The 22,867-nt window shown below is 41.0% G+C and overlaps 1 protein-coding gene across 1 annotated transcript in view; it reads right to left on the bottom strand.

Moving 5' to 3' along the window:
• Positions 1-22,867, bottom strand: part of CACNA1B (calcium voltage-gated channel subunit alpha1 B) — a 268,165-nt gene that overhangs the window by 195,712 nt on the left and 49,586 nt on the right. The window contains 1 exon segment of the mRNA XM_056812766.1: positions 695-786. Coding sequence (XP_056668744.1) covers positions 695-786 — 92 coding nt within the window.

Here is a 22,867-nt window from a genome sequence, read left to right as displayed (position 1 = left end):
AGAGCCAGGCCTAGAGATGGGATATCCTGGGTTCAAATCTGGCCTCAAATACATCCTAGCTATGTGACTGGGCAAGTCACTTAACCCCCATTGTTTAGCCCTTACTGCTCTTCTGCCTTGGAACCATTACAGAATATTGATTCTAAGATAGAAGATCAGGGTTTAAAAAAATAAAAAAAGAGGCTTTGGAGGGTAATGATAGAATACTGGATTTGAAATCAGGAAGAGCTGAGTTCACATCCCACATATCAGCTATGTGATCATGGGTAAGTTCCTTGATTTCCCCTGAACTTCAGTCTCTGTGTCTGTAATGGTAATAATAATAACTGTGCTACTTGAATTGCAGAATTGCTATGAGGCTTAAATGAGAATGTATGTAAAGTGCTTTACAAACTTTGAAGTCTTTATAAATGCCTCTTGTTACTATTATTATTCCTGGGTCACATTTACACATTCAGAAATAAAAGCCTTTCTGTTTCAACAGCTACATCATTTTTGGGGTCTAGTCATGGTCTGCAAGGGTTGGAAAAAACCTCCAAAATTAACGTGCTTGTCTCTATCTCTGGGCAGCACCTGGTGAGGGGGGAAGGAAGGAGGTGCTTTGGCATGGTGGGGATTGGGGGGTAGAGGGAAGGGAGAGGAGACCATCCTGAGATAGACCCAGAAGCCACAAAACAACTTTCGCAAAACTCACTTGGAATTCCTGACACCAGCTTCAATGGTCTTAACACTCTCACAGCTCGCAGGGTCCGGAGGTCAAACTCAGTGCCAGCTGTGGCCAGAATCCTGAGTGGAAACCAGAGAGAGAGAAAAGGAAAGTCCATTTTCAGATGAAGGAAATAAAATGGAATTATCTTCTTCTTCCCTTCCCCTTTTCCCCTGAGAGTTTGCTGTCTCCTCTGTGTTGATGGATTTATCTGTGAATGCTGTCCCCAAGCTGGGATCCAAGAGCATACAACAGAAATATGGCCGCAGTTCTATCTTCAGGCTTTAGGAACACACCATTCAGTGGGGAGATGAGGTCTCCATAGATAAGGTACACCATTTCAGGTTCTTACATTGGAGGATGATACATGGGGAAGGCCCTTGCCTCCAGACTACTTTCCAAGCTCCCTCTTCTCCCTCACATAATGGTCAATAATGCTTCCCATACTCCCTTAATTCTAGCACCTTCCCTCTCTTGATTATCCCCAATTTGCCTGCAAGGATATTATTTGTACATAGTCATTGAGCCCCAGGCCCCTCTAACTCCCTTAGATTGTGAAAATAGGGACTGGTTTTCTGCTTTTCTATATAACCCCAGCATTTAGCCTGGTGTGCCAGAGAACCAGGGTACATAGAAGGCACTTAGTACATATTTACTTTCTGCCTGACCCACAGCTTTGACATCCCCCAGCCTCTTGCTCAGGGTGTAGGAATAGCCCCATGGGAAGATCTCAACATCCATAGATGTCTTGACTCTTCTCCAGGATCTGCTCCCTCTGTCCCAGATATCTATGGGATGGGAGACTGTAGGGAAAAGCTGGTCTATTATTTACCCTAAAGAACACTGGAGAGGAGTAGAGAGAAGAGCTGTGTAGAGCCAAAGACAACATATGCCATTCTGGTCAGTGCTGTCTACTGACCCAGAACTAATCATTTCCTAGAACTCAGTGGATTCTGCACTGTCTGCCTCAGGCTCTCGTGTGACAGAATGAGCTAGGAAGCAGATTGATCCAGAGCATATGGGTACTAGGGTCTGAACCAAGCAAGTCTCCCCTACTACATCCATAGTCCTACCTCATTGATCACCAAGCCTTACAATAACAGCAAGGATCCTACAAGCTTCCAGGATACACAGGAAAAATCTTTCTCTGGTTCTGTGACTTAGAATCATAGGATCTTTTATAGATTATTGCTATATTTTGTTTTCTACATCACCTTTATTGTGGAATATATACTTACCCTCTCCCCTATCCAGAAAACCATCGCTTGTGACAAAGAATGAAAAAAAGGGACAGAGGATTGGGGCGGGGGAAGCTGGTCAGCAAGACCCACCAACACATCAAATATGTCTGACAGGATATGCAACATTTCACATCTGGAGACTCCCACGTCTGAAAAAAAGGGAGGGAGGTTCATTTCCTCGTCTCATCCCTGGAGCCCAGATTGCTCACGGTGCAGAAACATGGAATCTTTGAATTTGATTGGATTCTCATTTTGTGAAAGCTAGGAATCCACATGGGATGTCAACAGTTACACTATTCACTCAGAATATAATTAACCAAAAAATTAACATTCCATGAGGCTAATAACTGCCCCATTCCCCAAGTTGTCTTGTCTCTTGGGCTCATATTCCACTGTGGGAAAATGTTGTTGTACCAATTGGACACTTTTACTCAAACCCCCAGGAATCTGGTCCCAAGGGGCAGGAAAGAAAATCCTTCTAACTATGGGGGACCTCTACTCTCTAATGCCCCTAGAGAAAAAGTGACTTATTTCCATCTTATTCAGCCCTGCTAGAGAATGGAAAGCTAGAATAGGAAGGCTAAAGGGGAAGCCACCAATCAGCTCAGGTAGAAGATCTAGCTAAATCCCAAGGAAAAATCTTCCTCTGGTTCTGTGTTTCTAAATCTGTGTGACCTGGTTTCTAGCCCCAGAGTGTCTAATGCAACAAAAAAATATATTGGTATATAGTAGGTACTTAATAAATATTTACTCTCTACCTTACTTATGACTTAATATCCCCCAGGATTTGGTTCAGGGTGTTGAAATGACCCCACAGGAAGAGCTCAGCATCAGTGGTATGTCTGTGGACCATGATTTCCTCAGGTATATTAATACTGAGCCAAGACTAAGGAGACAATTACAGGGTTTCACAGTTACAAAACTCCAGCCCCTCTCAATAATGTGTCCAGTCACTCTACACTTGTCTGCTTCAAAGAGGAAGACATTGATGGCTTCTAAGTAGTTTCCTTTAAAACATTCCTAATCTCAGAGGAAGACCACTAAGCAGGCTTGACCTATTCAGACCTCTCTGCCTGATCCCAGAACCCTGTGAAGGAAGGAGGAGGAGAAGGACTTCTAGAAGACAAATTCCCCAAGCTGGGGCTAGAACTATATCTTATCTAAACTTGATTATCTCACCCAGTGGTGCACACAGTCTGAACACCTAAGGGGGTGCTCAATTAAATACTTGGTTGACGAATGAAACCTAGCCACTGACCTCAAAGTCAGACTCACCAACTAACCTGATCCCAGCCATAGACTGACCACTTGCATAGCTGAGAAGTCAGAGCACCCAAGAATACCCACAGGCTCAGACTCCGCTGCCCCTGTGCTAAACCACTGTCCCAGAATCTGCTCTTAGAAAAGACTATATGTCTGGGAAGATGAAGAAGACAGCAGAGCAGAGGCAGAGAACATACAGGGCAAAGGAATTTTAAAAAGCCTGACCCTTAAGCTAACTCACTAGTACATGGGCCATGCAACTTTTCTCCTCTGGGCCTCAGTCTCCCCCTTCTGCAAAATAAAGGGATTGGATTAGATTATCTTTGAGGTCTCCTCCAGTTCTGGTGTTCAATAAGAAATGGTGGCATGGAGCTAGGCATGGTGGTATAATCTCTGCTATTGGGGAGACTCTGAGCTACAGTAGGTTAAGTTGATTGGGTGTCTGCCCTAAATCCCACAGCAAAATGGGAGTAGGGGGCAACCATGAGGCTGCCCAAAGAGGGGCAGACCAGCCCAGGTCAGAAATGGAATAGGTCAAAGCTCCCATGCCATTCACTAGTGGGATTAGACCAATGAGTGCTCATTGGACTTCAAACTTGAGCAGGATAAGCAATTTTTTAAAAAATGGTAGTGGAACCAGCCAGTGGGCCCACATACATTGAAAGGGGATCAGCTCATTTCCTGCCTTCTCAAGGCCCTCAGGTGGCCTATTCAGGCTCTGGAGTTGTAGCCTGGGTCCATCTGGCCTGCAGCCTATACACAAAACTGAAATTGGGGTTCCCTAGGGGCAGAGGCCTGTACTGTGGGCAGTCGTGCTTTCCTGAAAATGGATCTGTGGCTTTAATAACTCTCTGTGGGCAGCTCAGTTCCATGTGCAGTTTAAACCAAAAGCAAGCTTCCCTGAAGGTTTGCCCAGCTGGAAGGGGCTGCTGTTCTCTCTGGTACCATCTGTCCCACTGCTCCCAGCCAAGGCTATCATTCATAGACCTCATGAAGGTCAGAGTCCCACCATTGACTTGCCTTTCGGGTGGGTCTCCACAATCCCCCTGCCCAGTATGTCCAAGGAAGGCTGCTTAGAGTTTAAAAGAAAAAAAAAACACGCTGTAGATAAGGACTGAGGAGAGACTAATGATATAAGAATCCTTCCTCTTCTTCATCCCCCAGGCCTTGTCTAGTTTGACTCATCATCATCTATAGCCTAAACTATTAGAATTATCTCCTCGTTGGTCTGTCTGATTGTCCAGGCTCTCTCCTCTTCCATCCATCTCTCACATAAGGCTGCCACAGTAACATTCCTAATGCACAGGTCTAACCATGTCACTCTCTTGCTCATTGCTTCGAGGTTTGCACAAGCTGCTTAGCCTAGCACTGTGGGCCCTCCACACTCTAGCACCATGCATTCTACCTTGTAGCTCTCACCAGCTCCAATCTCTTATTGTTCAGTTGTTTTAGACGTGTTTGGCTCCTTGTGATCCTATTTGGGATTTTCTTGGCAGGGATACTGGAGTGGTTTGTCATTTCCTTCTCATTTGACATATGAAGTAACTGAGGCAAAGGTTAAGAGACTTAGGCAGAGTCACAGCTAGGAAGCATCTGAGGCTAGCTTTGAATTCAGGAAGATGAGTCTTCCTGACTCCAAGTCTGGCTTTCTATCCACAATACCACCTAGCTACTTCTAATCTCTCATTACCGACTGCCTATTGGTCATTTTGGCCTGGATAGCTATCCTATAAGCACAGTCCCTAGGACATAGGGAGTCGTTGCTTAATATTTAAGTCATAACTTAATAAATACAAAATGTCTAAAACAGAACACTCTCTTTTCCCTAAAACTCACATCTCTTTTGAACTTCCCTATTTCTGTCAAGGGGATCGCTCTCCTTCTAGTCACCTAGATTCACAAAGGTCAGCCTTGCCTTTACTCTCCTTCTCCCTCATACACATCAGCTGCCAAATCTTATCATTACTGCCTCCACCATATCACTCCCCTCAGTCCCTTCCTTCTCACTCACATGGCCAATACTCAAGTTCACATCCTCAGTCCATTTTTCCCAGACTGTTATAGTAGCTTCCTAATTGATCTCAGGTTTCTCCTCTCACCACTAGCACAGCCTACTCAATAAACTCCAGTAGATCATATTACTTCTGAGTTCAAATATAAATTCTATTCTTTGGCTTAAGTCCTTCTCAACATGGCCCCAACCTTCCGGTCCAGTTTTATTGACCATTACTCACCTTTATCCACACTTGAGCCCCACCAAAATAGTTTTACTCTTCTTCCCAAGTGATATTCCCTCTTTTGTTTCGATTGCCTTGCACAGGCTGTTCCCTATTCCTTAGATGCCTTCCTTCCTTACCCTGCTTCTTGGGGTTTTGTCCATTTTTTTTCTTCCAATACTTCTTTGTTTCTTTTAGGACTGAGTTCAATAGTTACCTTCTCCAGGGGTTCTTATCCTTGACTCTATGAACTTGGTTCCCCCCGCCCACATTTTGATCACTGTATGTCAACCCAGTTGGTTCTGTCTGCAATCCTAGGTATTTTGTTTTATGCACTTAAAACAATTACTCTAAGAAAGGTCTATAAGTCTCACCAGTCTCAACCATCCAACAAAGTACACCCTTCATCAAAGGCTCAGGTGTCTTGAGACAATGTAGTCAATGGGCTTAGCTATTGTGTTTCAGTGTTGAATGTAGAGAGTATTTTATGTATATAGGGATATTGAGTTTTCTCATAAACAGAGCATTGCTCGCACCTACAGAATATATAGAATATGAAGAATCATAGAATTTCAGAGTCAGAGGAACCTCAAGAGCTATCTAGTTTAAGCCAAATGCAAAAGGAATCCCTACTATAACATACCAATAGATAGACATTGAGACTTTGCCTGGAAACCTCCAAGGAAGTGGAACTATCTCCTAAAGCAACTTATCCTACTTTTTCTACTTTTAGATAGCTCTAATTGCCATAAAACATTTTCTGAACTATAGACTAAATTTGCCTCTTTCCAACTTCCACTCAGTGCTCCTGGTCCTGCCTTCTAGAGCCACAGAGAACCCTCTTCAAAATTACAAGCCTATTTTAATTAGATGTAGCTATCTTCACCTCCCCCTGTCCCAGAAATTTCCCTTCTTCAGGCTAGATATGCCCAATTCCATCATCAGAAGCAATATCCTCATATGACATGGCCTCAAGAGCCTTGACCATCCTCTCTGGTTGTCCTCCTCTGGACACTCACCAACTTATGGATGTCCTTCTTAAATCATAGCATACAAAACTGAACACAATATTCCACTCTGGATTGATAAAGTCAGAGGACAATGAGACTCTCTCTCTACCTTTTCCCAGTTTTGCTCCCTCTTAATATAGCCTGTTTACATGAGCTTTGGTGGTTGCCACAGTACCTTGTTCACTGAAGTTTTTTTCCAGAACTATTATTCTCTAGCCATGCCTTCCTCATTTTGTGCTTTGGAAGCTGGTATTTGTGCCCTTCATCCCTACTGAATTTCATTTCACCCGGCTAGAGATCCACCCAGTGCTCTAATTTGTCAAAATCCTTTTGGAACCTCACTATGTCATATAGGGAGAAGTAGTTCAGTGGTTTCAATCGTGCCTGACTCTGTGACCCCATTTGGGTTTTTTTTTTGGGGGGGCAAAGATATGGAATGGCTTGCCATTTCCTTTTCCATCTCATTTGACATATAAGAAAATCAAGGCACACAGGGTTAAATGACTTGCCCAGGGTCACTTACTAAAAAGTGTCTGAGGTCAGATTTGAACTCAGGAAGATGATGTGGTACTGCTAACAGAGTGCCATACTTTTATACCCAGACAGACATCTTTATTTTCACAGGATAATAATGAGTACTTTTCATATATTTCATTTGACCTTTATAATAACCCTATGGGTCCAGTCTGGGTATTATTTCTCTGTTTTATATATAAAGAAGTTGAGACTGCATAGTTCAACAACTTGTAGAAAGTCACACAGCTAAAAAGTATATAAGGCAGAATTCAAATCCATATCATCCACACTATCCAGTTTGAGTCTCCTATTCTGAATATTCAGCTATGTCACTTTCACCAAACCATGGGATGCCCCTCAAGGGTTTGTCTTGCATGCTTTTCTTTTCTCCCTATCTCCTTTCTTACTTGGTTACATATTACACATATTATATATATATATATATACATATATATATACATATACACATGTATATATTATAGTGCATGAGTTCCAATATCATCTCTATGCAGATGATTTCCAGAACTACATAATAGCCCTAACCTCTCTGGAGGGCAGCTGGTGGCACAGTGGAGAGAGTGCTGGACTTGGAGTCAGGAAAACTCATCTTGCTGAGCCCAAATTCTGCCTCAGACACTTCCTAGCTGTGTGAACCTGGTCAAGTCACTTTACCCTGTTTGTCTCCATTTCCTCATCTGTCAAATGAGCTGGAGAAGGAAAGGCAAAGTGCTCCACAATCTTGGCCAAGAAAATGCCAAATGGGATCATGAAGAATCAGACATATCTGAAACCACTAAACAATAATAGCACGCCTCTCTCTGGAGCTCCAGTCTCATATTACCAGCTGCCTTTAGGACATCTCAAACTGGATATCCCATAAACATCTCAAATTCAATATGATTAAACAGAATCCATTATTTTCTCTCCCCACAACTCTCCCCTCTTCTAGCCTTCTCTTTTATTGGCCAGGGCACCACCATCTTCCCAGTTACCTAGGATCACCCCACATAGCCCATTTGTTGCCAAGTCTTGCTGCCTCTAACTTCACAGCATTTCTCCAATGCAATCCCTTCTCTCCTCTGTCACAACTACCATCCTGGGGTAGACCCTCATCATCTCAGAACCTCTCAGGACTAGCTAAAAACCTTTCAGGTTGGTCTCATTTCATGTCAGTCCCTCCTCTAATCCATCCTCCACTCAAAGTCATTTTCTTAAAGCACAGATCAGACAATCTCTCCCTACTCAATCAACTCCAGTGGCTCCTTATTACCCTAGGGACCAAATATAAAATCCTTTGTTTGGCATTTAAAGCCCTTCACTAACTGGCTCTGTCCTACTTTTCCTACAGACTTCATACCCTTTAGTTTACTCCATGTATCCTAAAATCCAGTTAAACTGGCCTTTTTGTTGTACTATCTCCTGACTCTGTACTTTTCAGTGGCTGTCCCCCAGATCTGGGATACTCTCTCTCCTCCTCCCCACTTCTTGATTTCCCCTGTTCTTCCTTCAAGATCCAGCTCAAATCTCATCTCCTGTAGTAAAGTCTTTCCTGACTTGCCTCCTCACCTCACCACACCCAGTGCCTTCTCTCTGAGAATACCTTCTACTTACACTGTTGATTGATAGATAGATAGATAGATAGATAGATAGATAGATAGACAGACAGACAGACAGACAAATAGACAGATAGGCAGAAAGATATACAGACAGACAGATAGATAGATAGACTGATAGATAGATCGATAGATAGATAGACAGACAGACAGACAAGTAGATAGACAAGCAGAAAGACAGACAGATACATAGATAGATGATAGATAGACAGACAAGTAGACAGATGGACAGAGATAGATGATAGATACAGACAAGTAGACAGACAGACAAGTAGATAGACAGTCAGACAAGTAGACAGACAGACAGACAGAGAGCGTGAGAGAGCAATTGAGAGATTTTAAGCCTTTGCCTTCCATCTTAGAATCAATATTCTACATGGTTCCAAGGCAATGGGAGTTAACTGATTTGCCCAAAGTCACACAGATAGGAAGTATCTGAGTCCAGATTTGAATCCAGGACTTCCTGTCCCTAGGCCTGACTCGCTATCCACTGAGCAACCAGCTGCCCCCTACTGTATATTTTGCAATTTGCAAATTGTCTCCTCCATTCAATTGGGAGCTCCTTAAGGGCAGGGACCATTTTTAAACCTTTGTTTATATCTTCAGTACTTAACACAAGAAGCTGGCAGACATTAGGGGCTTAATTAATGATTGTTGACTAAGTGACTAACTGACTTTATCCACTACACCAGGTTTACTCATGTGCAGGATGCCTGACTTACTCCCATACTACCATCTTTCCATAGAGAGGACTATATTGACTCACAAATAATACCATGCTGATACCCAAAGAATATTGTATTTAACCAATGAACCAACAAGCATTTATTAAGAGCCCGTGGTATTTGGTATTCCCATTGGGAATACAAAAAAAAAAAGTCTCTCACTTCAAAGAGCTTACAGTCTATTGTGGGAGATGATATGTATAAATAAGCAAATTCAAAATAAATATAAGATCGTGGGGGAAGGGACAAGGAAGGCCTTAGCCATTGGAAAAGGGGATTCAGGAGTTTCAGAAAAGGCTTCCTATAGAAGGCATTACTTGTTTAGAGTTTTGAGAGAAATGAGAGATTTCTCCAAGGCCCCAACCAGGTGAAGAAATTGGGAATATGTTCCAGGCATGAGGGACAGGCAGCATACACTGTATAATACCAACTCAAATGCCACCGTTTTCAGGTGTCCATAGTATTTCCTGAAACAGATTCTATACTAACATGCAGGTAGAACAGCTTTCTGAAAGATAGTGTTTACACAATCTATGTTTATACACATAGTAGCAAGCTACCGGACATAAGCTGTGCTTTATTTATCTTTGTTTTACACACACACACACACACACACACACACACACACACACACACACACACACACACGGCCCAGATAGCAGATATTCAAAATGTACCAAATGAGCACCCAATGTGATTACGGTTTTGCGGTGCTTGCACCCATGTTGACACTCACAGAGTACCTTGATGAGAAAGGTGTGATCTATCAGTGTGAATCTGTGATAGACTTGAGCTATCCTTTCCCCAAAAATGTCATTTTCATCATCTGTGGGGAGTGCAAAATACAGATGTGTTCTGACATCCTAGCACGTCCATGCCCAAAGGTGGAAACATGGGATGAATAATGGGGCATTATTCTATATCCCAGAGTGGGAAGTAAACTTATAAAATTCCTTATACCAAGGGAGTTGCAAAGCTGGGAATGAATTCTCAAAAGAGGAATTGGGTGGCTCTCTGGATAAGATCCCTGAGAGGCGGAGTGGGAATGCCTCTCCTGCCCCACTAGACAAGCCTAGGAATCCAGAAAGAGGGGATCCTATGTTCCGTGGGCCCCAGACCGGCATTCCTGAATCTCAGTGAAATGGAGACGCGAGCTCAGATTTTCTCCTGTCCCCATTTCCTCCCTCTGACCAAGTCTTCCTCTCCCCATCCCTTGGAAATGGTTACTTTGGAGCCAAAGTCTGGAAACTGGGAAGTGAAGGTCATATGGTCCACTCTGGGACCTGTGGGGACAGAGCATAAGAACTGCCCCAGGCCAGATGGCACAGAGCGGTAAAGGAGGCAACAAGATTAGCTCAAACAAGACCCAACCAGACAGGATGTCAGAAGGTGGAAAGGGATGGAGAAAGATGACTTCCCTCAACCAGACAGAACAGGATGGGGCTAGAATAGAGCAGATCAGATGCGGCCAGACGTCACCAGATGGGACTGAGAGCACCGGATGGAACTAGATAGTACCAGCTGAGAGCAGGCGGGACCACACGGTGAGAACCCGCTGGCCTGGCTTGGGAGGGAGGAGGGATTCCCGCACTCTCAGGCAGACAATTCCCGGCATCCGGAGAAAAGCCCAGGAGACAATTTACAGCCACTCCTCGGGGCCTCTCCAGCAGCTGGGATGAGGAAAGAAGGCTCAGGCAGAAGGGGCAGCTGCACCTTCCCTGGGCAAGAAAGAGGATTTTATGAGAAGTGCCAACCGTGGCACCGCATTCTCCTGAGCAGAGGCTGTGCCCTGCTTCTAGGTATAAAAAAATCACCCTCCCTGGGACTCCCACCCCATTTGAGCCACTCTCTGGCTCTGGTTCTCTGTGGCCTTCTCTGGACTGGCAGGCAGGATTTCACGTCTCTGCTTTTATTTCCTCAGTTTTACAACAGGGAGGGTCCATGTCTAACAGGCAGCCCAAGCCAGAGCCCCCATTTCACAGACTGGGCAGACAGCGATGCTGATGCCCTGTGGAGCCCCGCGGGCTGGGGGGAGGGAGCAGAAGCCAGAGCTGATCCAGCATCTCCAGGAGCCCTCAGAACTCAATTCTCCTCGCCTCTGGCCTCTTGCTCTGTTCAGGAGGTTGCCATGGGAACAGCAGGGAGGCTGGGAGAAGGGCAGGAGCTGTTCTCATGGACCAATGGTCAACGCCTTGCTATCCCTCTGGTGTCATTGTCTGCCTCTGTCTCCCCCACCTCACATTCCCTGTTATTGGTCTCTTTCTCTCTATGTGTATGCACATCACATCTGACTCCACTTATCTCTGTGTCTTCCTGTCCTCTTCAAAAGAATGCAGAGGCAGTCACTGTCCTCTGGAGTGGCCCAGGAAACTGCGAAGAATGGTTTTCACCTTTTGATTACCTTCCCCTCAAACCTCACTTCTGGGGGGGTCAGCCCCTAGACCTCTCCCCCCCACTGCTCCAAAGACACCTGCTTCCCTCCACTAACTGCCCACGGTGACTGAGGGACATTAACTGGGGCTCCATTCCAGCAAGTCCTGGGGCTTCCTGGTCTGAGGCCAGCAGTAATACTAGGACTAAGGGTCAGATCAGGGCAGGCAGTATGGGGCAGACACTGCTACGGGCTCCCTAACCACTGAGCAACTAGTCCTTGGCACTGGCGGGGCAGGCCCCAATAGCCAGGAAGCTGCAGGAGTTCCCACCACGTGATTCCCACCCCCATCCCCAGCTCCCACTCACCCTCGTTGGGTGCCAGAGCGATATCCTAGGAGATCCCACCTAATTTTATCATGAACATGTGCAGCCTCAACCCCCAGCTCCACACCAAACTGGGGGCCACCCACCATACTGGCAAAGACCCAAACCCAGCTCCCCAGGCAGAGACTGACTGCAAGGAGCCAAAGTGGGTATCACAGACATCTAAGAATGGTCCGTAAGAGGTCATCAAGAGGAATCCAAGACCCTCTTTGACATCTATGAACAACAATGACCACGACTTCTAAATTGACCCTCAATGCTTAGAGGCTACTAGGTAACACAGATTGGAGTGCTGGGCCTAGAGTCAGAAAGCCCTAAGATCAAATCCAGCTTCAGATACTTACTAGCAAGTCATTTAACCTATATCTACCTCATTTTCCTCAACTGTAAAACAAAAACAATAATAGCAAATAGGTGTTGTAAGGATCAAATGAGAATATTTGTTAAGCACTTAATATAGTGCTTGGCATACAGTAGGTGCTAATAAATGTTCATTTTCTTCCTTCCCTCCCTCCTTTCCTTCCTTCCCTTCCTTCTTTCCTTTCCTTCCTTTTTAGCCTCCTTTCCCTCCCTCCCTCCCTTCCTTCCTCCCTTTCCTCTTTCCTCCCTCTCTTTCTTCTCTCCTTCCCTCCTTCCTTCCAACATCAGGCAAATAAGAACCCAAGGCAGTGACCCAAGTATGTGGCTGCTTCCCAAGGCTCATCCCAAACCAAGATTTAGAATTGTCTTTATTCGTTATATTCTTGCTCTTTCCCCTAATATTTCAATTAAATCCAGCTCAATAAGCATTTATTAGGCCTTTCTATCTGCCAGGCACTATACTAGGCATTGGGGGCACTGTTCTAAATACCTGAGACAGGGGAGAAAAGAAACAGCTTCTGCCCTTGAGGAACCTACATTCCACTGGGAAGGGGTGAATGCTAAATAATCTATGCAAAAATAAATAAATATAAAACATATGAAAAATAAAGACAAAATGATGGGCAAATCACAAAAGGTTTCTTGGAGGAGGTGGCACTTGAATCCTGAAGAATTCCAAGAGGTGGAAGTGAAGAGAGAAACTATTCCAGGCATAAGATGGAGGCAGGGAGGCTGCCTAGACACAAGCATCATGCAGATGATGCTCTAGTCTTTTGTATCTAACTGGCCTCTCTTCCAAGCTTCAGACCCAAAATTCAACTGTCCAAAAGAAAATCTCCTACATGTCCCACTGACACTGCAATATCAATGGATCCAAAATTAAACTTATGATCTCTTTCTGAAATCTGCCTATCCTTCCAACATACTAGTTGCTTTTGATGCCATCATTATCCCTACTCCCAGTCACTCAGACTTGAAAACCCTCGAGATATCCTTTACTCTAGCCTGTCCCTTCAGGTACCAAGTCTTGTCAATTCTACATCCAAAATATCTTATTCAACCACCGGCCTAGTTTAGGTCATCTGGCCTGGACTATTGAGCTACTTGTTGTCAGAACTATGTTTCAAGAATATCAATTTGGTAGCTAGAGGATGTAGTGGAAAGGATGACTGCCAAAAATAGATTGGAGAAAATGGAAGCCAAGGATGGGTTGGAGAGGAGAGAAAGTGGAGGCTGGGAGACCAGAGTCTATTGTGAGAGTTCAAGTGAAAAGTTATAGAGGCCTTAACCTAGGGTGGTGGCCATGTAAATAGGGAGAAGGGGAAAATGTGAGAAGGAACAGCTACAAGACTTGAAAATTGAATGAATATAGTAGGTGATGGAGAGTCAAGGATGATTCCAAGATTGCTTATTTGGGTAACTAGAAGGATGGTAGGTAGTGCCCTCAATTCAAATGAATTTAGTTTAATCTAATAAGTGGTTCACTATGTGCTAGGCAATGTACTAAGTTCTAAAGATACAAAATAAAAATAAAAATGATACCTACCCTCAAGAGCTTCACATTCTATTACACCTTGACAGAAATAGGGAGGTTAAGAAGAGGTATAGGCTTTGGAGAAGTGTCTGAGACTAGATTAGAAAGTGAAGAGCAAAAAAAGAGTGGGATAAATGAAGATCACCTAATCTTCCTTGCATGCAAATCTGATCATATCATTCCTCTGCTCAAAACCTTTCAGGGACTCCCTTTCCCTACAGTATAAAGTGTAAACTTTTTGGTCTGACATTCTTCCTTGATGCCTCTCCATCCATCTCTTACATTCTTATCTTATGTTGTTTCTTACTGGAGTAATGTTATTTGTATATGTGTTATGTTCTCCCAAAGTGCTATAATTAGGACTTATCTAAATGCTACATCCATCTTTCAGTGCCACAAACAGGGCTCATCCTAGGCACTTAATTCAGATTTGTTACAAGCCTCTGTGTAAATGTCTCATATTTATATCTCCAGTCCTGATTTCCTCCTAAATCTCCAGTTCTATATCTCCAATTGTCTACCCAGCATCTCCATCTGTCATCTCACCACATACTAAGGCATAACATGTCCAAAACCAAATTCATCATCTCCTCCAGAACCTGTTCTTCCTCTTGACATCCCTATTTTTTGCCAATGGTATCATCATCCTCCAGATTACCCAGACTTTAAATCTCAGTGATGTTTTTACCTCTCTCCTTTTCCTCAATCCCACATCTTTTAAGAAGTACTCATAACTTAGAGATTTAAATTTTTTTCAATTAACAAATTTATTTTCTCTCTCTCATCCCCTCCAATCCATTGGGGGGAAGACAAAACTTATAATAAATATGCATTATCAAGAAAAACAAATTCCTCTATTAGCTGTGTCAAAAAATGCCTCATTCTGTACCTGGAATTTATCACCTATCAGGGGGTGAGTAGCATCCTTTATTACTGGTCATTTGGAATCACAGTTGGTCATTTAATTTATCATAGGTTCTTATGTCTTCCAAATCAATCCCTATTTCTACTAAGTTGCCATGGGTTCAAGATCTATAATAATTCAATCATTCATTCTTTTCTTACTGCCACTACATGCATTACCTCTTCACAGAATCATAATTTCAGGACTAGAAGGGGTCACAGAGATCACCTGGCCCAACCTGTACCTAACTGAGAATTTCATCAAACCCACTAAGAATTTATATAAATTCACCCAAGACCTCTAGTGATCAGGAGCCTACTTCCTTCTGAGGCATCCCAGTCTAATAATTAATAAGTTTTGTTTTGTATGGATTCTAAATCATCTCTCTGCAACTTCTGACAATGTTCCTAGTTTCTGCCCTCTAGGGACAAGTAAAATAAGATTATTCCCTCTCCTTCATGATAACTACAAACACTTGAAGACAGTGATCAGGTCTCCCATAAATCTCTTTTCCAGACTAATCAGCACCAAATCCTTTAATATAATCACAAGGCCCTTTATTATTGTGGCTCTCCTCTGGAACCTCTTCAGCTTACTAATGTCCTTAAAATGTGGCATCCAAAACTAAACATAGAACTCCATATAGAGTCTGGTCAGGGCAGAGTATAGCAGGGCTGAGTATCACTTCCCTCTTGCACACAGTGATTCTCTTTATACAATCTAATATAATATCTCTCTTCTTTGGCTGCCATATCACAGTTGACTCATATCATAGTCCAACACTTCCCCCATCTTGTAGTTATGACACTGATTTTTTTTTAACCCAAAGGTAAAACTACAGAATTCAAGAATGCTAATGTTGGAGTAACCTATCATTTAGTTCACCCTATAAATAAGCAATGGTCCTCCCCTATAATACATTGAACAAGTTGTCATCTGGGCTTTGTACAAACATCTCTAATGATGGTGGACTGACTAGGACAAATGGTCATGACAAGCTATCATCTACTGATATTTATGGGTTGCCCAAGTTCCTGCAGACACAGCTATGGGCTAGGAAATCCTAGAATCCCAGAGACCCTTGAACAAATTTTCCAGAATCAATCCTAAGAAATTTTTAATTCCTTCCACCAGTTCTTGCTCTACAAGAGCAAGCAACAAGGGAACATTTCATAGTGGTTGCTCCCTACTTTGAAGTTCATAATACTTCATTTGGAGAATTACAAAGCTAACAAAGTTTTGGGTAGCCCTATGAGCTACAGAGCTTTGCACTATAGACTTGGACAGTCCCATAACCAGTGGTTCACACTAGAGATGTGGATAGGCTCCAAACTGCAAGATTTTACACTAAAGACTGGATCAATATCATAGCTTTACACCACAGTTTCGGTAGTCCCACTGCTGAGAAGACTTTATATCAGAGACTTGGAAAGCAATCCTGGCCATGGACCAGGGCAAAGCCAGAGGACAACAGACCATGAGAAGTTACTCCCCTGGAGATAACTAACCAGGGGAAAACCTAATGTCAGGAGCAACATCAGAATGAGTAACCAGGGCAGGCCCATTCCAGGAAAATGGGAAAGTGATTTTAGACCATGAGCCTCTATGGGTCTAGGAATATGATGGCTTCCCCATAGGCTGCTCAGATAAGGATGTCAAAAAGATCATAAGCAATCGAGAATAGGGGCCTTTAACCTTTTTTTGTGCCAGGGACCCCTTTGGCAGTCTGGTGAAGCTTATTGACCACTTCCCAGAATAATCTTTTTAAATGTATAAAACAAAATATATAAGATCCTAAATGAAACCAATTATATTGAAATATAATTATTAAATTTTTTTTAAAAGAACTTCAACTTTGTGATCATGGACCATAATCATAGTCCAGCAATAAGATGGAGGACAAGATCATTTCTCTGATCTCCATAACTTTTCAAACCTCTCCAAAACAGAAATCATGTGCCAAATAAAAAGCAATTTCAGCTGTTTCCATGATCTAGAATACCCAGAATGTAGTATTTTAGAGATTTTTAAAAGGTTAAAAAAATGCAAACCCTGAGCTCGTTCAGAACTCCCATGCTACCACCAACAAGGCTACACTAGTAGACCAAGGAACTAATATATGAGTTAGGGCTTGCAACAAAACCCAAGCCCTCACCTCAGGCCCCACTTCCTTTTTCCAATGCTACAGAGACCCCCAAATCCAAGCTGCTATCAAAGTTTGCTCAGGCAGTGACAGCCCTTCAGGAGCAAAAGCCTGCTGGAGGTCACAACTCTGTAGCACCAACGTGACAAAACTCTGAATTGTCCAGAGGGAAAAGAGCAAAACAGAGTGTTTGGGGGTTGGGGCAGAGGGGGTGGCACTGCACGAAGCCTGAGAAAGAGAACACAGCATCCAGCTGGGAACAGTTCTGACCATCCAAAAGGCACTCAGGGCAGCTGGTGAACTTTGAACTGCCCAGAGTGGGAGGAGGCTGAGACACTTTGAAATCAAACCCACCATCAGAAGGGACCAAGTCAGAAAGTAAATAGGGGAAAATAAATGGGAGGGGGGGTGACTAAAATTTCCAAGGCTCTCAGAAAGAAGAAAATTTAAAGACCTTACAGATAAATCAACAGGAAAAATATTAACAACAGAAGGAAACATGGTCTCCAGATAGAGTTAGTGAGATCAGAAATCTATGAGTAAATACTGCAAAATGAAGAAAAATGATCTAAATGAAGAATCCTGTGAAATTTGAGAAGAACATGGAACCACAAAATAACATTCGTTATTGGTTCAAAAGACAAATAAGAATTATGAGAAGATAATTTATGACCTGCACAGCAAAATTAATTAGCAGAATAGAAACTGGAATCTGTGTGGGCAAGTCTCACCAAATTAAAAAAGGGGATAATAGATTCAGAACACAAAAATACAGAAGTGAAGGACAACCTAAAAGAAAAGAAGCAAAAAGCAATAATATCAAAAGAAAATATTCTCACTTTGCAAACAAAACATGCTGATCTCAAAGACAGAATGTGTAGAGACAACCTAAGGAGCATAGGTCTTACAGAGGAACACAACAGGATAAAAACCTCTAAGGTATAACATGGATAATAATAGAAATGAACTTTCCAGAACTTCTGAACATAGAAAATGAATTCTCAATTGAAAGAATTCACATATCACATCTAGAAAAGACCCAAGGCTGCAAATCCAAGACATATGGTGGCTAAATTTCACAGTTTGATTCAGAAACAAGTTCTACAAGTGATCAAGAGAAAAACCTTCAAATACAAAAAGGAAAGGAAATTTAAATAATTCAGGAATATTTTGCACCAATCAGAAAATATCGGAGAAAATGAAGAAACAGAATAATATGTTCTAAACAGCATTGGAACTTTGGAAATAGGCCAAAGTGACCTACCCTGCAAATATGAGTTTACCTATAAGTGAAAGATGTACATTCAACAATAATAGACATTTGAAACAATTTTAGAAAGAAAACTGGAATTGAAGAAATTGTTTGCTTCTCAAGCTACAGAAAAGACGAATAAATAAAAGCAGCAGCCAAGGACAGCAACGGCAATACAGTTACAGCAGAGAAAACAGTAAAAACCTTCTTTATAAAGGTAAAAAAAATTGAGAGCCAGACCTAGAGATGGGAGGTCCTGGGTTAAAACCTTACCTCAGATACTTCCCAGCTGCATAACCCTGGGCAAATCACTTGTGTGTGTGTGTGTGGGGGGGGGGGGGGGGGGGAGAAGGGGAGAGAGAGAAAGAATTCATTACAATTACATTACAATATGAGAGGGTATATTAAAGGGGGCACTAAGGAAAGCAGGGGGACAGAGGAATATGTGTTGTGCAGGGTCAAATCTAGGGCTAGCAATGAGAAGACTCCTGTGGTCATACAAAAAGAAAAACCTACAGGGGAGTGCATAAGGAGGAGGGAAGAATTGAAAAAGGGGGAAAGGAAGGAGGTCATGCTTTTATCACGGGAGGGAGTTCTACTGATAAATGTTCCCTTAAGGGTAAAGAGCAATGGTCTGTCAAGAGACATAGGAACCCTACACAAAGTGTGGACAAAAGGATTTGGTGCTTGAAAAGTTCATTTATCCTGCTTTGAGATAAGGGGAGCTGGAACGCTTGGGGGCAACTGGCACCTGGGGAAGTAGGAGGACATGGATCCAAAAGGGGATTTTGAAAAAATGGGAGTTGGGGCAGGTAACCAGGGGAGGGTATCTGTGGTGAGTAGAATTATCAGGGACTACAATAACTGGCATGCTTCTGGGAATGAGGCACTGTGGAATAGAGGAACTCATTTGGTAACCTCTATGAGGTAGAGGCAGAAATCTTCTAAAGAAGAGCCTAGAATGGAAACCTTGTAAATGTTGATTGCATGAAGAATACAGAGTAGAGAGACCAAATAATTAAAGGGGTCACATATCAGAGAATGAGGGTCTAGAGTAGAAAGAGAGGAGAGATAACAGGGAGAGATATTTTTTTTGAAAAGGGCAAAAAAAATTTTTTTTCTTAATTATTAAACAGGTCTAGTTGAAAGGGAAGAGAGAAAGGGGATCTACTTGATTGAGAGGAGAGAAGGGGGATCCACTTGATTGAGAAGAAAAAAGGGGGGAAAGAATAATATAACCAGATAAAAGCAGGAGAGAGAAAAAAGAACAAAACCCTAAAGGGAAAGGAGTAACAAACAAGAGATGGAGATAAGGGGTAAGAGAAAGGGAGCCAATGGAAACAGGGCCACCTTAAAAAATTAAGGTAAAGTAACTGAAAGATGATAGCACTGTGTTTACAACAGAACAGTTGAGGAGAAACTAACATTAATATATTTAAATGTGAATGGATTAAATGATCCAATAAAACCAAAAAAGTGACCATATTAGATAAGAAAACAAAATCCTACAAGCTGTTACTTAAAAGAAACACATTTCAAAAACAAAAGTATATATAAAATAAATCTGAGGGTATAGGGAAATGTTATTATGCATTAGGTGAATCCAAAAAAGCAAGAGTTGACAAGCAAAAACAAACATTCAAAAATTAAAAAGGATAAATAAGTAAACTATTTTATGTTGAAAAGAACCATAAGCAACAAACCAATATCAGTAACTAATACGTATGCTCCAAATGCCTTAGCATTCAAATTCATAAAGGAAATATTATCTGAGCTACAAGAAGACATAGACAATAACACAATAGTTACAGGAGACAAATATCTCTCTCAGTTTTTGATGAGTCAAAGAGAAAACTAAACAAAAGAGAAAATATGTAACGGAACAAATTCCTGGAGAAACTAGAGTTAAAATATATTTATCTTTTAAATGAGACAACAAGAGAATATACATATTTCTTAGCACCAAATGAAACTTTTACAAAAGCAGTTCATGTACTAAGGCATAGAGAAATTGAAAATAAATGTAAAAAGGCAGAAATAATTAAAATATTCTTTTCAGATCATAACACAATGAACATATTGGTTCCCCAAATAAAAGGTACAGACCCAAATAAAGATTTAATAATGAAATCCTAAATAATGAGTGGGTCAAAAAACAAATCATAGAAATAATTAATAACTGTGTAAAAGAAAATGATAATGATGAAACAACATACCAAAATTTCTGGGATGCAGATGAAGCAGTCCTCAGGGGAAAAATCATATCCTTACAAACATACATTAACAAAATAGAAAAAGAGAGGATTAATGAACTTAATATACATTTTAAAAATTAGAAAGCAACAAATAAATAAATTTAAAATAAACACAGGAGACATTAAAAATTGGAGGGGAAATATATAAATTAGAAAAAAGCTCAAAGAAATTATAAATAAAACTAAAAGCTGATTCTTTGAAAAGATAGATAAAACTGATAAACCCTTAGATGATCTTATTAAAAAGATGAGAGCACAAAAGCAAATCAATAAAATAGCAAAGGAACAAAGTGAAGTCACAGCAAAACCAGAATAAAAAGAATAATCAGACAGATCTTCAAAAATAAAAAACACTCAGATTTCAGAATACTAGCTAAAGAACTTAAATAATTCAGCCTCAGAAAAGGAAAGATATCTGGCTGTACAGAAATTACCAAAGAAAAAAAGTTTTATCCTGATGAATTCACGGGAGAATTCTATCAAACTTTTAGGGAACTATACTTCACAAACTGTTCTCAAAAACTGAGGAGAAAAACACTCTTTTTGTAAGACAAATATAGTCCTAATACCTAAACCTGGGGAGGAAAACCACAGAAAGAAAACTACAAGCCAATATAATCAATGAAAATTGTGATGAATATATGTATGAATGTAAATATGCAATAAATACATTAACTCAAAAATTTTAAGCAAACTCCTAACAGACCAAAATGATTTATCTGAGAAATCATTCATTATGACCAAGTGGAATATAAAGTGGTTCAGCATTAGGAAAACAATCTATATAATTAATTGTATTAAAAACCAAAACATACAAAAACTACATGATTATCTCAACAGAGATAGAAAAAGTCTTTGACAAAATACAAAACTTTTATGCTGAAAACAAAACCCTACAAAGTTTATGCACATAAAGAACTTTTAAAAATATCCTAAAAAGCATCTATCTAAAACCAAAAACAAGAATGCAATGGGGATATGCTAGAAGCTTTTCCAATAAATAGGAGTGAAATAAGAACACTTATTCTCCTTACTATTATTTGATATAGCTCTGGATGTGGCAATAAAAGAAGGGAAATGAAATAAAAGTATAAAGATAGATAAAGAGGACATAAAACTATCCTTATTTGCTTGTGATATGGCAATTTGCTTAGAAAAATCCTACATAATCACTGAAGATATTCATTGATGAAATTAATAACTTAAATAAAGTTGCAGGTTACAAAATAGATCTTCAAAAATTAAAAAAAACATCTCTATATAATAACAAAACATTAGAACCAATAATAAAAAGGGAAATTTCTTTCCAAATAACAAAAAAATGCATAAAATATCTTGAGGTTAACCTACCAAAGCATACTAAAGACTTGTATAGATTCAATTACAAAGTCCTCCTTAAGAAATAAAAAACAACTACAAAGTTGAAGGAATAGGCCACTAGTATGAAAAAATGACAATACTTCCAAAATTAAATTTATATTAATAACTATAATACCAATCAAATTACCAAAGAATACTTTGAAGAACTTGATAAATTAACAAAATTAATTTTATTATTTTAAACCTAGAAATTCAAAGGAAATGATGAAAAGAAATAGGGATGGAAGGGGAATAGCACTTCCAGACCTCAAACTATAATACAAAGTAGTAGTCCTCAAAACCATATGGTACAGGTTTTAAAAAAAAAAAAGAAAGACAGATCAATGTAACAGACCAGGCAAGAGAAAATCGGGAAAAAATGGAACTCAATAGCCCAGTGTTTGATAAAGTTGAAAACATAAATTACTTAATGTAAACAAAGATTTTGAGAAGTGACAAAATGGATCTGCATAAAAAGCAAGAGGCTTGGAACATGGTAAAATGCCAGTCAACTGAGATGGAGAGTTCCAAAGGAATCCTGAAGGGGGCAGTTGGGGAAGTCCAGCTGCTTGAACTTCACTTCCTTCTCTGGCTGTTGAAAGAGAAGGTGGAAGACAAACTCTCTCTTTGGTCATTGATTATCCATATGACTGAGTGCTGAGAAGACTTTGGGGTTTAGCTCAGAAGAAACCCGTCAACATCTCTCCTTAGGGAAAGATAACATTATTTCCTGAATTTGAATACATCTTAGAATCCTCAATCAATGGGGATAACTTATAAAATTAGGGAGACCTATTTTCCTCTCACCCCTTCCCCTCAACTTACCTCCTCTATTTAAAAGAATAAAAGATCTCTTAGTTGAAAGATTTGATTGTGAAAGTTAGTTATTAGAGGAAACTTTCAAACTTACTATTTGTGAGAAGACCATTCAAGACAGTGGAAGGGAAAGAGGAAGTGGTGCAGGGGGAGGAGCGCAAGATCCAGTCTTTCCCCTAGTTGGCTTCCTGGCTCTA

This window comes from Monodelphis domestica, chromosome 1 (assembly GCF_027887165.1).
Source record: "Monodelphis domestica isolate mMonDom1 chromosome 1, mMonDom1.pri, whole genome shotgun sequence".
NCBI lineage: Eukaryota > Metazoa > Chordata > Mammalia > Didelphimorphia > Didelphidae > Monodelphis > Monodelphis domestica.
Note: the sequence above shows the minus strand (reverse complement) of the source record. Positions and strands in the feature narration are given on the sequence as shown.